This window comes from Symphalangus syndactylus, chromosome 6, assembly GCF_028878055.3.
Source record: "Symphalangus syndactylus isolate Jambi chromosome 6, NHGRI_mSymSyn1-v2.1_pri, whole genome shotgun sequence".
Taxonomy (NCBI): Eukaryota; Metazoa; Chordata; class Mammalia; order Primates; family Hylobatidae; genus Symphalangus; species Symphalangus syndactylus.
Window position 1 is genome coordinate 71,273,135 of NC_072428.2, and position 19,348 is coordinate 71,292,482.

At 40.0% G+C, this 19,348-nt stretch overlaps 1 protein-coding gene and 1 pseudogene across 1 annotated transcript in view; one reads left to right on the forward strand and one right to left on the reverse strand.

Moving 5' to 3' along the window:
- Positions 1 to 2,993: 2,993 nt before the first annotated feature.
- On the forward strand, positions 2,994 to 3,784 carry LOC134737020 (cytochrome c oxidase subunit 1-like; annotated as a pseudogene).
- A 5,334-nt stretch (positions 3,785 to 9,118) lies between these two features.
- LOC129485315 (N-acetylated-alpha-linked acidic dipeptidase 2-like) overlaps positions 9,119 to 19,348 on the reverse strand; it is a 61,181-nt gene continuing 50,951 nt past the window's right edge. The window contains exons 5-9 of the mRNA XM_055284672.2: positions 14,731 to 14,917; positions 13,142 to 13,243; positions 11,643 to 11,768; positions 9,767 to 9,953; positions 9,119 to 9,523 (exon numbers count right to left, since the gene is read on the reverse strand). Of these exons, the coding sequence (XP_055140647.2) occupies positions 9,471 to 9,523; positions 9,767 to 9,953; positions 11,643 to 11,768; positions 13,142 to 13,243; positions 14,731 to 14,917 (655 nt within the window). The 3' untranslated portion in view covers positions 9,119 to 9,470. The remainder of the gene's footprint in view (positions 9,524 to 9,766; positions 9,954 to 11,642; positions 11,769 to 13,141; positions 13,244 to 14,730; positions 14,918 to 19,348) is intronic.

The window sequence follows — 19,348 nt, forward strand, 5'->3', positions numbered from 1 at the left end:
GGGGAGGGACAGCATTAGGAGATATACCTAATGCTAAATGACAAGTTAATGGGTACAGGAAATCAACATGGCACATGGATACATATGTAACAAACCTGCACATTGTGCACATGTACCCTAAAATCTAAATTATAATAAAAAAAATTCATTAATTTAATAATAAATTATATTTTGCTTTGTGGCCTCTGAATGTCCAAGACTATTTTTAAATCTTTTAAATTTCCTTTCTTTGAAAATCCCATTTATTAGATATTCTTCTGGAAACCCCAGTCATTTTCTCTTCAAACCCCTTATTTATTTCTGTTAAGATAAATATGTTAGAAAAAGGAAGGGAACAATGTACTACATGGGCTATGATGTACCACATACTTTGCTATCTCCCTGCCCACACCTTCCATAATCACAACAGAAAACATAGAATGTGTCCCATTGTCCCAACTTCGTATATGAGCACACAAATAGTAAGCAATCTCTTTTCCATCCTATTTCCTGTATGGGAGGGGGTCAGGAATCAGTCCCATGTCACTAACTCCATAAATCCTCAAATATTTCAATGTATTGCCTTATCTAGAACCACAGAAACATGTAGGATTCCTTTTGTGTTTGTCCAGCTGATTTTCAGCCTACATTTTCAGGTTTATTTATCTCACAAATAAAGCATTCAGTTGTTGAACACTATAACATGATAGAAGCCTGTAAAAAATCAGAATCAAATAATACAACAATTCAGAATATCTTCCTTTATGCCACCGTAGCTTTTATGTTACAAGTGTTATGCCGTTAAATGTAAGAATGTACTAAATTTATTATTATAAAAAAATCAGAATCAAATAGATTACATTCCTTAAGAAAATAATGAAGGCAGCAATTGCAAACAGTACCATAGATGCAAGATTTTAAACTTTTTTTTCTCTTCTTATTTATTTTCTTAGAGGCAGGGTCTGGCTGTGTCACCCAGGCTGTAGTGCAGTGGGTGGTTCCTAGCTCACAACAGCCTCAACCTCCTGGGGTCAAGCCATCCTCCATCTCTGCCTCCTGAGTAGAAAGAACTACTGTCAGGCACTACCATTCTGGGTTATTTTTTAAAAATTTTTTGTAGAGACATGGCCTTCCTATGCCACCCAGGCTGGTCTCCAACTCCTAGACTCAAAATATCTTCCTGCCTATATCTCCCAAGGCAATGGGATTACAGCTGTAAGCCACCATTTCCAGCCTCAAAACATTTTCATAGCAGAGTTAACAGAACGTTTTCTTCTATGTTAATCTCTAAATTCGGTAGGTAGAAGATTAATGTCATTTACTCTTCCCATATCTGGCTTAGTATCCCTTTCTTACACAACCTATTGCCAAATGTTTGTTTTCAATTTAATATTTATATTTCATAGCACAGAATAGTGAAATGAGCAATGCAAAGTAGAGTTCCCATCTTATTTCCTAGCCCCTGCCAATCCAACCATAGATATTCTAAAGGGGTTCATGATCTTAGCCTTTTCCCTCTGTTGGATTCCAGGTTATGAACTAATGAGGGTTGGGTGTAAAAACTTTAAGGAATAGAGCAGAAAGTAGGACTACAACCTCTTGTGGTTCTACCTACCCTAGAACCACTATTTTCACAGGAACTCTTATCACAATGCTAGGCTCACTGATTTCTCATCTGAACATGCTTAGAAATAAATATGTTAGCCCTTACCCTGATTTTAATTTAAAAAAAATAAATCCTAGCTCTACAGAAGCAGCCACCAAATATTTCCTTACACAAGCAATCGCATCTACAGTTCTCATAATAGGTATCCTCTTCAATAACTTGTTCTCTGGGCAATGAACAATAATAAACACTATTAATCAATTTTCATCCTTAATAATGATAATGGCCCTAGTAATAAAACTAGGAAAGGCTCCTTTCACCTTTTAGTCCCAGAGGTAACTCAAGGAACCTCCCTAATGTCTGGTATACTTCTCACGTAACAAATACTAGACCCTATCTCAATTATGTTTCAAATTTCTCCAACAATAAACATGAACATCCTCCTATCTGTCACAATCCTATCCATTATCGTGGGCAGTTGTGGAGGACTTAAACACAACTGTGAGAAATTCTAGCCTACTCCTCAATTACTCACATAGCTTGAATAATAGCAGTGTTAATTTATAATCCAAACATTAGTATTCTAAACCTGATTATTTACTTTAACAGTTAACGCATTTCTAGCACTCCACCTGAATATCAGCAGCACGACCCTGTCACTATCTCATGCCTGAAAGAAATTAACATGATTAACACCCAAAATCCCACAATTCTACTATCCCTAGCAGGTTAACCTCCATTAATAAGTTTTCGGCCTAAATGACTAATTATTCAAGAATTTACAAAAAAACAATAGTCTTACTGCTCCAACAATTATTGCTATTATAAGTCTACTCAACCTATGCTTTTATATATGCCTAATTTATTCCATCTCAGCGGCAATATTCCCCACATTGAATAACATGAAAATGACAGTTCAAGAAAACAATACCCATACTACTCCTCCCCCCACTTACCATTTTTTCATCCTCCTCTTACCCATCTCTCCATTAATACTAAATATGATTTAGAAATTTACGTTAAATAAGACCAAGAGCCTTCAAAGCCCTTAGTAAGTAAATTACACTTAATTTCTCTAACAAACCTAAGGACTGCAAGACTCTATTCTGCATCAATTGAACACAAAGCTAAGACCTTACTAGACTGGTAGAATTCAAACCCACCAAAATTTATTTAACAGCCAAACGCCTTAATCAACTGGCTTCAATCTACTTCTCCCATTGGGGGAAAAAAGGCGGGAGAAGCCCAGACAGGATTGAAGCTGCTCCTTTGATTTTGCAATTCAACATGAGAAATCACCTCAGGGCTGGTAAAACATGTGTCTTTAGATTTACAGTCTAATACTTATTCAGCCATTTTACAACCGCCACCCCCGCCCCCCCCCCAACCTCCCCGCCTGGCCCAACTTATGTTAATCAATCGTTGATTGTTTCCAACTAACCACAAAGATACCAGAACATGGTATCTACTATTTGGTGCATGAGTAGCGATAGTGGGCACTGCCTTAAGCCTTCTAATTCGAGCAGAATTAGGCCAACCAGGAACTCTGCTAGGAGACGATCAGATCCATAATGTTATTGCTACTGCCCAAGCATTCATTATAATATTCTCTATAGTTATACCAATTATAACTGGAGGCTTCGGCAACTGACTAGTCCCTCTGATAGTGCACCCGATATGGCATTTCCCCGGATAAATAATATAAGCTACCGACTTCTCCCACCCTCCTTCCTACTCCTACTTGCATCTGAAACAGCAGATGCTGGCGCTGGAACCGGCTGAACAGTTTATGCCCCTTTAGCAGGAAGCCTGACACATGCAGGGGCCTCTGTGGATCTTACTATCTTTTCTCTCCACTTGGCAGGTAGGTGTTTCTTCTACTCGAGGGGCCATTCACTTTATTACCACAATTATTAACATAAAACCCCCAGCCATATCCCAGTATCAAACACCCCTCTTCATCTAATGAGTTCTCATTACGGCAGTCCTTCCTCTCCTTTCTCTCCCAGTCCTAGCCACCAGCATGACCATACTATTAACTGACCGTAACCTTAACACTACTTTTTTTGACCCCGCTGGCAGGGGTGGCCCTCTCTTATATCAACATTTATTCTGATTCTTTGGTCACCCTGAAGTCTATATCCTTATCCTACCAGGCTTCAGGATAATCTCCCATATCATAACTTATTACTCTGGACAAAAAAGGAGCCCTTTGGGTATATGGGCATAGTATGAGCCATAATATCAATTAGCTTCCTAGAGTGTATTGTATGGGCCCATCACATATTTACAGTAGGAATAGACATAAACACACGAGCATGTTTCACCTCTGCCACTGTAATTATTGCTATCTGTATTGGCATTAAAGTGTTTAGCTGATTAGCTACACTGCACGGCGGTAACATCATATGATCACCCACAATACTCTGAGCCCTAGGATTCATTTTCTTTTTCACAGTAGGAGGTCTAACCAGCATTGTGCTAGCTAATTCATCACTAGATATTATCTTACATGATACATATTACTTTGTAGCCCATTTCCACTAGGTCCTATCAAAAGGAGCAATATTCGGCATCATAGGAGCCTTTGTCCACTGATTCTCCTTGTTTTCAGGTTACAGACTTAATCAAGCCTATGCTAAAATCAACTTCACCATTGTATTTATAGGTACAAATCTAACCTTTTTCCCACAGCACTTCCTTGGCCTATCTGGTATACCTCGACATTACTCCGATTATCCTGATGCGTACACCACGTGAAATATTCTCTCATCTGTAGGCTCATTTATTTCAATAACAGCAGTTATATTAACAATCTTTATAATCCGAGAAATCTTTGCTCCAAAAGTAAAAGTTCTAACAATTGAATAATCATCTAATTTAGAAAGAATTTACGGCTGTACACCACATGGATCACACATTCGAAGAACCAATCTACGTTAAACTCCAGACAAAAAAGGAAGGAATCACGCCTCCAAAAACTGGTTTCAAGCCAGTCCCATAACCTCTATGACTTTCTCCATAAGATATTAGTAAAATCATTACATAACTTTGTCAAAGTTAAATTATAGGTTAGATCTTGTATGCCTTAATGGCTCATCCAATTCTATTAGGCCTTCAAGATGCTACTTCCCCTATTATAGAAGAGCTACTTACTTTCCATGACCACGTTCTTATAATTATTTTCCTAATAGTTCCCTTGTCCTGTAACAGGATGAGTCAGAAGCATCGACAGACTCGCATCTTCAGAGCTGAGCTTCCCCGGAGACAGAGTTCCTGGCCCTTTTAAGGGCTTACAACTCTAAGGGGTTCCACGTGAAAGGGTTGTGATGGACTGAGAGCACATGTGGTTAGAGTTGGTGGGGGGGGTTAATCTTTTAACCTCAGGCCTGGTCATCAGTGGCACCAGCTGGTCTTGCCACTGACTTCATTCCTGTTTTCAACTTTTACTATCTCCTCCTCTTCAGAGACAGGAGACAGTAAGAGAAATGGCTTCTCTCCTCAGTCCTATTGTAGCAGGACGAGTCGCAGACAAAATTCCTCAGACACCGGATTAAAGAAGTAAGAGGTTTTTTTATTTGGCCGGGAGCATCAGCAGACTCGTGTCTTAAGAGCCGAGCTCCCCGAAAAAGAAATTCCTAGCCCTTTTAAGGGCTTACAACTCTAAGGGGTCTATGTGAAAAAGTCACAATAGATCAAGTAAGTGTGAGGAATGTGACTGGGGGCTACATACATCAGCTAACAGTACAAAAGGTTTTACAGTGCTTTCTCATACAATGTCTGGAATTCACAGATAACACCAGTAGTTTTGGTCAGGGGTTAATATTATTATTTCAACCACCAGGGCCAGGTGGTGGTGCCAAGGTCGTCTAGCTATTTATCTTCTGTTTCTTTCCAACATTTTGCTTTCTCCATTTTCTCCTGTCTTATAAACTAGGGAAAAGGGGAGGTTGGGGAGAAACTGGGAAGGACAATAGGAGAAGTGGTGATCTCATACCATATTTCCCCCCTTTGAGAATTTTCACTTTTTAGTGGGAGTTCTCACTCTCATCCTCACTTTCTGAGTCTCTTTGTGAGATAGAGCGATAGTGATTCATATAATACAAGTGTGCTGAAGTTTTCTGATGAACCACAGTAGCAACAAAACTTTTTATCATTTGAAAAAGCAAGGGTAACACACAGGGGAGCAGCAAGCAAGTTCCTATCACTAGCAATACGCCTACAATGAGGGTTTTAAATCCTCCTATAGCTGGAAACCATTTTCCAAATAAAGACTCAGGATTAAACTCGTGCCAAACCTATACAGGCGCATGTGCCACCTTTGTCATGTCCCTGACTATGTTTTCAATCACCTGTCCTTGATCATCTATTTGTAGGCAGCAAATGGTTAAGTTAAATTTTCCACAAACTCCTCCTTCAGCTGCTAGCAAGTAGTCCAAGGCCAGTCTATTCTGATAGATAGCATTCCTCATTTGGGTTTCCTGCCAAGCTAAAACAGTCAAAGCTCTGCCAGTTTCATTAGTTGGGGGAAAAGTACCAGCTTGAGCTGTCTCCGATCCACGAGAGGGCGCGGAAGCCCAAGGGATCAAAGAACTGCCTGCAGAGACTCAGGGACTGCGAGCTGTCTGTGCTGACGCCGCGCTCCGTGCGTGGTCCGGAGGACCGGGGCGCCCTGGACCACATGGTCAGGGTGACCACCAGCCTCTAACAGCCCCGCCGTGGCCCTCGCGTGCCAGATCGTGTGCCCAGAGAGCTCCCTGTGCGCGGGGAAGAGGCAGCTGGTGGTGCAGGAAATCCTGGCGGCTCAGGAAATTCTGGCTGAGCGGCGGGGGGTGGAGAGGTAGGCACAGGAGGCGGGTGAAGCGGAGGGTGCAGAGCAGCACAAGTGGCCCTGCCCAGCGGCAGCGGGCTCCCGGGAGGGCTCCCCAAGAGCCGGCCTCCCACCTGCCCCGCTGCCGGGGTCCTGGGGCTCTGCCTACCCCGCCTGGCGGAAGGCCAGCCTCCTGCCCCTGCAGCGCCTGCGGCAAAGCAGCTTGCGGCCGAGCTTGGTGGTGTCCCAGGTCCGCCTCAGCAAGGCGCCTGTGCCCAACTTCCAGCCCCAGAGGCCGGCGCGGAAGGGCAGCACCAAGGACAGTGGCCACCTGCGGATACCCAAGTGGCCTTACAAGGTGGCCAAGGAGGAGAAACCAGAGGCTGAGGAGGCCGAGAAGAAGCGCCAGGCCAAGGTGCAGGAGAAGCGCCCGCCAACCTGGAAGAAGAGGATGTGAGAGTCCGCGGGTGCTTGACGCCAGGTTTGAGGACAGGGTGAGGCGGCGGGGCTGGGCACCATGGCCGCTCCCAGGACCACCAGGCCACGTGCGTTTCCACGCTGTCTTTCTAGGATGCTCCCAGGAAGGGGCTGGGGGAGCCACATGGATTCGCCTGACACCAGCCACCCTAGCCATCAGTACACGTAGCGGGCATGTTGCCTGAAAGGCTCCCTTTAGAGAACCTCAATTAAGATTTGTTTAAAAATCAATTTATGAGGCCGGGCACGGTGGCTCACGCCCTAATCCCAGCACTTTGGGAGGCCGAGGCTGGCGGATCACCTGAGGTTGGGAGTCTGAGAGTAGCCTGACCAACATGGAGAAACCCCGTCTCTACTAAAAATACAAAATTAGCCGAGCATGGTGGCACATGCCTGTAATCCCTGCTACTCGGGAGGCTGAGACAGGAGAATCGCTTGAACCCAGAGGCAGAGGTGGCAGGGAGCCAAGATCACGCCATTGCACTCTGGCCTGGCAACAAGAGCCAAACTCTGTCTCAATTTTAAAAAACTCAATTTATTAAAGGGCATTTTCTGTGTAATTTTGTATTTTTAATTATTATCCAATTTGCCAAGTTTTACAAGTGATAGGGCCCCTTGTATCCAAGGCAGTTTTAATACACTTGCCTGAAGATGTTTTACTTAAAATACTGTTTCTAGCAATAAATATTTATGATATCTGTAGGAGTTTACACAGAAATCATGGGATTCTCTCCTTTTTGGCTGTTTGCTTTGGTCTTTTCTTCTCATTGTGGGTGCACGTGCACACTGGATGTTTTTATTAGTTAGATTAAGTGATGCCAGATATTTCTATTTGATGGAGGGATTGACTCATTCAGCCACATGATCAAGTGAGAAAGAGATATCATATTTTATTGTATCTATTTAAAAAGTATTATCCATACAGTCATATATTGGGGACAAACATTTATCATCAAATTATAAAACAATGCAGAGACAAGCATGTATGTATTGCTAGAATTAAACTCATTTTAATCAAGGAGTTTTAGATAAACTGGATACAAAAATCTTTAACATATTCAAAATAGATATGAGGAAAACGTGTCATTTGATAAAATGGGGAAATGTAATTAATGATTACCAGAAACACAAAATTAAGCCATATATGCTCTTAAGTAAATCGAATCCAGACATCCTTAAAATGTAAAAACAGGTTGCAACAAGAGTAAGGAGCCCAGAATGATGCAAATTAAGGGAATGGGAGGAGGTGATGTTTAGAACAAGCAAAGAGAATGCAATGGGAAGCAAACTTATTTTAGGCAAATTCTCCTGGAGTGGACCAGGCAGCCCTCTCTTCCAGACTCAGTTCCAAAGAGTCCCTTATGTGGGTATTTCTTTTATTTTTCCTTTGAGGACTGCACTTGGTGTTTAGTTCAACCTCATGCAGACCTCATGGAATTTCCAAGACTTGGGGCCTTGGCATTGTGGAACCTTCCTGCCACATGTACATAATTCACAGCATTACCAAGTCACCACGAGCTCCACGCTCATCTCTGTCAGCCCAGGACCCAGCCAGGCAGTGTCACGTGGTCTCCCAGGCATGGCTTTCCAAGCTGGCTATCCCTGCTGCGGAAGTTCTGAAGGCACTGGCCCAGGGAGCTGAGCTTGGGCCTGTCCTAAAGCTCCACAGGTGACTGCATTGCAGCCCACGTGGAAAGCTGCAGCTCTAACACAGGCGTTTTGAGAGTCCTCAGTCGCCTTTAAGTGGCACTTCCAGGACACCCATCCTAAGCTCTCACAAATGGCTCCACCTTCCCAAGGATGTCCTATTGTCATTGGAACAGCCAGTGTCAGGCAGCTTCTGCTCGGGCTGACGTAGCATCTGACCCTTGGTGGGTTGCCAGACATTCCTTCCTGTTTCCGCCATGGGAAGTTAGCACTGGGAATGGTATGGAGCCCCCACGTCTACCCTAAGCCTTGGGTGTCTGCTGCTTCCAGGTCAAAAATGGACATTTCTGGTCCTGACCAGACACTACCACATTGTAACCGATGCTCTACACACTCCAGGGATGTGTAGAACAGCAATGGCAGGACAGCAAACAGTTGGCGATTTCCCCAGGTCCCACGGTGTTCCAGAGTGGGCATGTTGGGTCCCTGTTCCCAATGTGTTCCAGCCTTACCCAGGTGCACAGGGTACCCTGGGACCAACACAGGGCTTGTCAAGTAATGCTCCTGGTGTCCACAAAACAGCTGCAGAGATACCTGCATTTTGAAAAGCCTGCCAATACTACTTAGCAAAAGAAAGAAAAACTATTGACAAAGATGCCAACATGGACAGGTCTCAAAATAATCATGCTGACAGCAAAAAGCAAGATGAATGGTTGTCTAGGGATTGGATGAAGTGGGAAGGAAGAGTTGGGAGGGTGAGAATATAAAGAGATGAGAGGAAGCTTTTTTGAGATAATGGGTGTGTTCACTATTTTGATTGTAGAGATCATTTCACATATGTAAAACTTCCAATTTTATGTTTTAAATAACACAAAAACTCATTTTTTTAAAGAAGAAATGTATGATATAAAGAAGGATACAATCCATCGGTAACTCAGCAAACCTAAGTTGTCATTTGTTAAAAGCAGCATTGCTTTGGGTATGAGGATCAGCATTTCTGAACTCTAATAAAGGAAGAAGAAGAGTATGAACTGAGTGTTTACTCCCCATGCCGACATCTCATGAAAATGTAAAACTAAAATAATACAAGAGCAAATGTTTTAAAATTCCTAGCAGCAGTAATCCAAAATGATATAAGTGCACTGAATTTTAGTTTAATATTATTGTGAACATGGTTGCCTGTATTCCTTCTAAAAGGGCAAGGAATATCTTTGCAAAATTGGTGGACTGATAGACTCATCCCTTACCTTTTGCTGGATAGCCTGGAGTGAGTGGGTCACCAGCACCATTCAAATTTAACACATTTCCTCTCTGGGCTGCAGTTCCAGGAAGATTCCATCCTTTGGGATATGGCTGTACCTCAGGAGCAAAGTAGTCAGCTGGATCTGAGTACAAGATGATTCCTATGGCCACTGCTAACATGGCATTTTTAACCTGCAGGGGCAGTGTGCAATTCATAATGCAGATATGGCAAATGGTTGGCTTATTCATATAAGAAAGACATTAATTTAATAATGGAAGGATATTTAGACACTGCCTTTTACCATACAATTACACATTCAGTTCTCTTGGCTTTGAACACAATTTCTCTCCTGTTAGACCTAACAGACTTCCATTATTCCACGGAATTCTAAATGAGTTATCATTTCTTCTGTGAAACATTCCTATTACAACCTGCAACTGTAGAATTAATGTCCCTTCTTTGTAGTTCTATATTTTCTATATTATAGGATAGCTCTTAATGTATTAACATATCTTTTAAATGTCTATCTCTCCTATAAGGCTGAGGGTGTTTTTGAAAACATGAACCATGTCTTCTTAATTTTAAACTACTGCCCTGTGAAATCTTGCACATCATAGAGCAAGCATCCTACAAACATTTAAGGAACTAAACTGATTTAAAATTGTACGCAGAGCAGTCATATTTGTGAAAAACAGCACAGGGTTTTTGTAAACATCTTTCTAAACATCCAAACTGGCCAAGAATAGGAAAATACACCCTGTGAGATACTAAATTCTTCTTCACCAAAAGTATTGCAGCAGAAGATGGATAACAGTCTTGATTCATAAAAAAGCATTCCAATATTTAGAGAACACCCTGTTATATCACTAAGAGTACAATCTGTCACAACTTTTTGAAGGAAAATTGATGATGTCTATCAAAATTTTGAAAGAATATACACTATTATTTAGCCATTTAATTTCTATGAATCTATACTACAATAATCTTCACACAAATTTCTGAAGCATATATGGACAAAGATGTTCACAATGAAATTATTTGTAATAGTAACAAATTCAAGATAAGACAAACATCGTCAGTAGTAGAATGGTTAAATAAATGGCTTGTCAATTCTGTGAAATACGATGCCATCATTTAAAACAGTGAGGTAATTAATAAGCAGTTATATAGAAATTACTAAGTACCAGCCACTATCCTAAGTGCTTTCAAAGAAAGTCATTTAATAAGGACTCTGTGAGATTGGTGCCCTCGGCATTCGCATTTTATATATGAGGAAACTTTGCAACAGAGAAGTTAAGTAACATGCTCACAGCAAAATATCTAGAAAGAATAGGAGCCAGACTAGACCAGAACCCAAGTGATAATGGATCTAGGTTTCTATACTCTTAACCAATGTATTACATAACTCTCAACATGTGGACATGAAGAATATGAGTCATGGCTGAATGAAAAAAAATAAAGTCTTATAATATAGAATGTAAAAGTAAATAAATAATGTAAAATGGGCATATAGGGACAGATATATTTATATTTCACAGAATTAGGTTTGAAAAAAGCTATTAAGATTGATTATATCTGAATAATGAAGTGGGTAATGCAGAGGAACTTTTCATTTTTTACTTTATATAAATTTCCTTCAATTAAATTTCTAAAAGCAAATATTACTTTTGTAATAAAAATGATTAGAAATAATTTTCTTGTCCAGGTATGTGAGAAAACATAGAAACATGAGTTTCTGTGTACCCATGGCAAATAGGAAAAAAAAGAAAAGAAAAGAAATGTTTGAAAGCAATTTGGAAACAGAGAAGCAAGCTGGTCATTTACATTTACAGAATATATATATCCTCTCATTCTCTGTAGAAAAATAAATAATACTGTACTTTATTTCCTCTGAAGATTTTTCCATATCTTGCAATAACAATCTTCCCAGTACAGTGGATGCCCATCTCTCTTTCTAGTTTGAAAAAGTCTTCAGTGAGAGCATAGTTCACATATACAAGATTTCCCTATAGGGAAAAGAAAATATATATAATACTGCTAAAATTAAAGAAAAAAAAACAAAAGATAAGTTTGCTTCACAATACTGCATCATCAAAAGTGTTTCTTTATTTGGGGAATAATAAACAGACCCACGGTAATTATGCAGAAGTCATTAGAGAATCTTTTAAAATCCTGAAAAGGTTTAAAAAAGGATAATGCATAAAAGTTATTTATTTGTTTATTATTTTGGAGACGGAATTTCACTGTCCTCCAGGCTGGAGTACAGTAGCACTCCCTCGGCTGACTGCAACCTCCTCCACCTTCTGAGTTCAAGTGATTCTGCCTCAGCCACCAGAGTAGCTGTGATTACAGACATGTGCCACCACGCCCACATAATTGTTGTATTTTTTAACAGTAGAGATGGGATTTCACCATGTTGGCCATTCTGGTCTTGAACTCCTGACCTCCAAAGATCTGCCCGCCTCAACCTCCCGAAGTGCTGGGATTACAGGTGTGAGCCACCGCACCCAGCCAGACATATCTAAACAGTATGTCCTGTGTTGAAGAAATTATCAGTGTATAAAAAGCCACAGGGAATAGAGTAAATAAATGTCATTTTAAAGATCCTAACTATATTTATTTAATTTCCAACCATTGCATTAATTTAAGAACCTCTATGGTATGATCTGTAAAATCCTATCTATGAATCCATAAAATATTCAAATTATGAAAAATGGAAAGAAGCTTGTAAAAACACCTACTGCTGGGCAGAAGCAGTGGCTCATGTCTGTAATCCCAGCACTTTGGGAGGCCGAGGCAAGCAGATCATCTGAGGTCGGGAGTTCGAGACTAGCCTGACCAACATAGAGAAACCCCTGTCTCCACTTAAAAAAAATACAAAATTAGAAGGACGTGGCGGCATGCACCTGTGGTCCTAGCTAAGCGGGAGGCTGAGGCAAGAGAATTGCTTGAACCTGGGAGGTGGAGGTTGCAGTGAGCCGAGACCGTACCACTGCACTCCAGCCTGGGTGACAACAGCAAAACTGTCTCAAAAAAACAAAACAAAACAAATATAAAAACAAACTAACAAAAAAACACCTACTGCCTCACTGAAAGGCATGTTCAGCAGTTTGTTATTTCAGACAGTGGCAACTCCTTCAGCAGGGTCAGTTTTTAATGTATTTGTTTTGTTTCTTTTTTCTCTGTCTGGTGTTCTCTTCTATTTTATTTTATTATAATTTTTTTTAATTTGAGGGATGAGGTTTTCATAGTACTGAATATCAAACAATGAACCCGCATGAATGATTCACCTAATTTCCTTGGTTTTAGTCCTCTATACAGGTTTCACATTGCAAAAGAACCATTTAAAGACTTGGATTACAAATGTATTTTATTTTACCTCTGGCATGCCTTGGGCTGAGAAAGCATTATATGGTGGCACAATATCTGTAACATTCTCATAGCCATCTGGTGGTGGTTCGAGGTATGATGTTTTGAAAATCTAGCAAGAATTAAAATATGTCAAGTTAGAGAGAAAAATTCCAGATTATTATTAAGATATAATTCATTTTGCCATCAAGTATATACTTCAGATTAAGCATCCTGGAACTAGGTTATATAATTAAATAGATAAATTACACTGACAACAATGAGAAAGAGCCTTGTCATTATTAATGTCTTCCTAATAATAGAAACTTTTATAAATGCATGCAATCTCAGGTAACCAAAAGTTTCCTTATAAAGTGTAACAGCAGAGCTTCAAAGGTGGCACTTTGGTGATCCTCTTTTTTTGACTATGCCTATTCAGCTTCCTTGGTGGGCTCCTTTTCTTTCATCTTTATTTAAATAATATTTCCCCATGTTTCATCCCCAGCCCATTGCTTGCCTCTGTACTCCCTCACTGCGAGACTTCATTAAGTATCAGAATTTTACTAGTAGCTAATATGCTTATGATACTTACCTTTTCAGATTCATATATTTAAATGTTTGGTGGTTATTTCATCCTGGATGTCCAAACTCAACATGTTAAAATTCAAATTTATCATCTCTCACCCTGGGCCTGCTTTTGATCTGCATTTCCTACCTCTATTAATAGCTTCAGTCATTAGCCACTCACACCAGACAGTCGCGGAGTCATCCTCAACTCTATCTTCCCCTCCTTCCCCAAGTCAATCACTAATCATGTCCTGCTAATACATTTCCTTACTATTTCTGAAATCCATCCCTCTTCCTCATTCCTACTAACATCCTAAAACTTTATTATCTTTTACCTGGACTATTGTCTTAAGACAACAACTTTAACCCATTGCTTAGCCTAGGTGTAATCTACAGAGGACCTTGTCTATCTAAAATGCCCCTCTAGCCACATCCTTCCCCTGCTCAGGACTTGTCATTGGCGCCCATGAACTGAAGTTGAAGCTTCTTAGGACAGCATATACGCCCTTCTATGATCTGTTCCCAGGACATATTTACCGGTTTATCTCATATCATGGCCCATTTTGTATTTTACACTTTTGAAATACAGAAAATCATTACATTCTCCCAATAATACTAAGCTAATATATGCCTCCAATCCTTTGCCAATATTTTGTCTTTTGTTGAGAATTCTCTTATCCTATTTTGTCACATGGTTATCTCCTTACGTCCTTTCATGACTCACATGTCAAGACTTCAGGAAACATTGTCTAACTCCCAGGCTGGGCTGAGTGACCCTTTTCTCTGTAAATAATGAACTCTAATCATAATCTTCATAGCACTTACCATACTAATTTGAAGTCTGAAGTATTCCATTGTCTGCCTCAACTTACTTAGGCAAAGGAACCATGTCCTAGTCTCATTCTGGCCTCAGGACTTAACACCATGTTGAACACATAGTGGATACTGAATAATTCACTATTAACAAATTTCTACTTTTACTTGACCCTACATTACAATCCACATAAAACGGTTGGATTGCAAAATATAAAAGGTACCAACAATTTCACATACCACAGTTTCATGTTCATCCACAATCGATATACAGTTGGCATTTGTCTCATTGGGGTAAGATAAGAGGACATCATAATGAACCAACTTGGGTGAATCTAGTCCAGATTTCTTCCACTGGGTTTGAATTTTGTTGGCAAGCAAGAAATTTTGTTCTGTTCCTGCCAGATGAGGAAGCTTTGTAAAAGAACTAAAATGAAAATAAAATATAAGAGGGTGTTAAAGACTATGCTCAGACGATGTGCCTAAAAACTATTCTAAATGCACTACTTATGCTTCGGGCATTAAGTTGTCATTCCTATATGATAGATAAAAGAAACACAGCTAATGCTACCAGTTTCTAGATAGGCCAATTTTTAAGTTATTTGTGTACAACTGCAGTTTTCATATTATGCTTCCTCAGAAAAGAACACATTCCATGGTAGACACAATCAGCAAAGACTCAGATATGAGAAGACAGCCTGGAAGAATGTCATACTTCTATACCAATAATGTTCCTTTTTGCTGCTTGTCAGAGAACAGAGACATTTTGGAAAGAAAATTAGATCTTAATATCTCGCGGGGACCAACTTGGGCACTTCCACGTTTAACTTATGTATTTCTACTGTTGATTGTAGCATGTATGCAGTTGTTTATTTATCTCACTGATGTCAAAGTCCATGCATTTTAATTTTTCATATCCCCTAGTGCTTAGTTCTTGTCTTTTACCCAAAAAGTGCAGGCTTGCTGAATTTAATTTGGGCAGTGTTCTCTTGGTTCTGGATGTAAATGGGTTGTAACATTTAAGTGACCTCACAAACATAGTTCTTAGTGAGATTTATTTTACTTGGGTTGAATAATATTTTTAAAGTCCCTGGCCAGGCATGGTGGCTCACACCTGTAATCCCAGCACTTTGGAAGGCCGAGGAGGGTGGATCAACTGAGGTCAGGAGTTTGAGACCAGCCCGGCCAACATGGTGAAACCCTGTCTCTACCAAAAATACAAAAAAATTAGCCAGGCATCATGGCAAGCGCTTGTAATCCAAGCTAGTTGGGAGACTGAGGCAGGAGAATTGCTTGAATCTGGGAGGTGGAGGTTGCAGTGAGCCGAGATCATGCCAATGCACTCCAGCCTGGGTGACGGAGTGAGACTACGTCACAAAAAAAAAAAAAAAAAAAAAAAATTAAAGTCACCCATCATCAGTAGAACAAAAATAAACCCTTTAAAAATTTTTTTGTTAACCAGACAACAGCCACAAAATATACAGCAGTAAAAGGAAATTAACATGTATTGAAAACCTGTTGTATGACAAGCACTCTACATTCACTTTCACATGTGTTTTCTCATTTAATCATCACAATCTTTCTTCCATCATCCCCATTTGGCAAATGAGGACACTGACAGAGTGGCCGAATAATCTACTCATAATTTTACAGCTAACAAATGCTGGAACTGGAATCCAAAATTGTAGTTATCTGATCCTGAGAAATAATGATGTTTCTAAATAATTCATCTGCTGTTATTACCCATGTGCTTAAAATTCTTCTACAACTCACTGTACCCTGCATTAGAAAGTTCACACCCCAACAAGGCATCTAAAGCACTTTTAGGTTAGATTCTCTCTTCTGTCTTTTCAGATTAATTCCACATCGCTCTCTTATAAACTCCTCTACTCTCTGTCACTGAGTATACTTATTTTTCTCATAAAATGATTATGATCTTTACTATCTTTTAGCCTTTGCACAATGTCTTATCTCAGCCAAAAATATTGTCCCATCTACCTGAATCTTCCTCTATCACCACTTCTAATCACTCTCTTTTCTCATCTGCAAACTATAATCATCCATAAGGACTCTTCAAGCATCATCTTCTCTGAGAAGGTGTCCTTCTCTATATCAGAAAATGAAAACTGCAGGTATCAGATGTTTAATTTCTTACCATATTTATTTTTTAAAAGTACAAATGCGTTCAGACAGAAGTTATTTTATATGTATAGGAATAAAAAGGCAAAACGGCTAGAGATATTTAATTTCTACTTTATACAATTCATTATTTTTGTTTCTACATAGAGCAGATATGATTCTTGCAATTAGAAAAAAATATATGTATTTCCTTAAATTAGGAGGGAGGATTAGCCACGAATTTTTTGCCTCCCATCTTTTCAAGAACTCCCTGAAATGAAATAGAGAAGTACAGAAAAAGAGTAGGAAGGTATAACATCCTTTATTTTATATCAGGGTTTCTCTCCGTATGGTCTCAAGATGGGCATTACAGCTCCAGGCATACATATTCACCCAGTAACTTCAGGAGAAACAAGTACAAACTGGAACAACTATTCCTTCTTTTGTGTTTAACAAAGGAACATTTTTGTAGAAGATCTTAGCTAAGTTTTTCTCCCATCTCATTAGGCAAAATAGGGTCATTTACCCCTTCTCAAATCAATCATTGCCAGAGGGAGGATAATGATTGGCTTATGGACTAATCAAGAGATTCCTGGGCTGGGAGGAAGGTAACCTTTACTGAACACATACCCTCCTGAGAGAGGGAGAACACTCACAGTTGAGGCTCTGTTAATAAGAAAGTGGCTGGGAGAAATACAATTGTTCCCACATTTAAGCCCTTTAACTCAATCTTCAAGCCCTCCTTTGCCTTCTAAACTCTTCTGCTGTGTTCATTTACCCTTTAGCTCTGCAATCAACAATTCGCTTATCTCTTCAGCACCTTCTCTGAATGTTTCCTTGACCTCCTTGTCTTTCTTTTCTGTTTTTTTTTTTTTCGTTTTTTTGATGGAGTTTTGCTCTTGTTGCCCAGGCTGGAGTGCAGTGATACAATCTTGGCTTACTGCAACCTCCGCCTCCCAGGTTCAAGCGATTCTCCTGCCTCAGCCTCCCGAGTAGCTGGGATTACAGGTGCATGCCACAATGCCCAGCTAATTTTTTGTATTTTTAGTAGAGGTGGGGTTTCATTATGTTGGACAGGCTAGTTTTGAATTCCTGACCTCAGGTGATCCACTGTCCTTGGCCTCCCAAAGTGCAGGGATTACAGGCGTGAGCCAACGTGCCCAGCCAACCTCCTTGTCTTAACTGGTTTCCTCTGAGGACCCTGCTCAGCTGCAGGCTGTTTTGTTTTCCATGACCCCATATATCTCATGGCTAAAGTTCAGCTAGGAGGCCTTACTCTCCACTGGCTGTTTCAAATATATCTCTTTTTTCTTCTTTCCAAACTAACAGCTTTTTTGAAGCTTACAACAAAAGTCACCACCCACTACACCTTCTAGGTATGTACTGTCATCTACAAAACTTTGGGTCATGCCTCTTCATTCATTAAAGTTGGGGGCCCCTAATATGGTGTATTTCCCTCTATCCCTGTTCTTGTCATCATTCTTGGTGTGTAATATTTGTATGTGGTTGGATGCAAAAGAAAGGAAAATCAACACCAACAAGATATTTAATCATCACGAAAACCATTCAAAGATTGTTTATCAACTTATGCATATTATACACTAAAGCATAATACTAATAATATAAATAGAAAATGTTAATGTTTAATCAAGAGCATCACCATAATTTAGTTCTGATACCTCACGTCATTTTCTAGGAGCTTTCTTCTGGACACTTGATGATACAGTGCAAATACTTCAATAGTGTTAACATCTTACCTGGCCTTTTAAGTTAAGCAAATTTAAATGTAAGCACTCTGTCTCACTTGATAAGACATTCATGGCTGGGCACGGTGGCTCATGCCTGTAATCCCAGCATTTGGGAGGCCGAGGTGGGCGGATCACCTGAGACCAGCCTGGTCAACATTGCAAACCCCGTCTCTACTAAAAGTACAAAAACTAGCCAGGTGTGGTGGTGGGAGCCTGTAATCACAGCTACTCAGGAGGCTGAGGCAGGAGAATTGCTTCAACCTGGGAGGTGGAGGTTGCAGTGAGCTGAGATTGTGCCACTGCACTCCAGTCTAGGCAACAGGGCAAGACTGTCAAAAAAGAAGAAGAAGAAGAAGAAGAAAAAAAAAACCTCTGCCATTCTACTCCATTGCATGAGCTATATATAGACTGAGTCTCTCTTCAAGTGATGTTCATTCCTACTCCTTCTTTTCCTGTATCATCAAAAAAGCACCTCGCAACAGACATTTTGAACTAACCTCTTGATATCTGATGTGCCTTGATAATACATAAGCTGAAATTTAATAAGAACATTATAGCTGATTTATTCCTCATTACAATAGCTCACTCGAGTTCATCCATAGACAATAACATGGAACCTTGTGATCTCAACAGCACAGATGGGTAGAAAATAGATATACTACTCAACTTATGGTGAGGTTGTGTCCCTATAAACCCATTGAAAGTCAAAAATATTACTAAATTGAAAATGCATTTAATATCCTGATAAATCCATCATAAAGTTGAAAAATTCTAAATCAAACCATCATAAGTCAGGGATTGTTAACTGTAGTGTGTATGTACTTCACTCGGTATATCTGTCTGTAGGGTTTAACTGGAGTATCAGAAGAAAAGAAGAGAAAGAATGGTGCAGAAAAATATTTTAGGAAATAGTAAACAAGACCTTTCTAAATAAATGGAAGACATAAATTTCCATTGTCAAGAGGCTCAGAGAGCCTAAACAGGCTAAATTT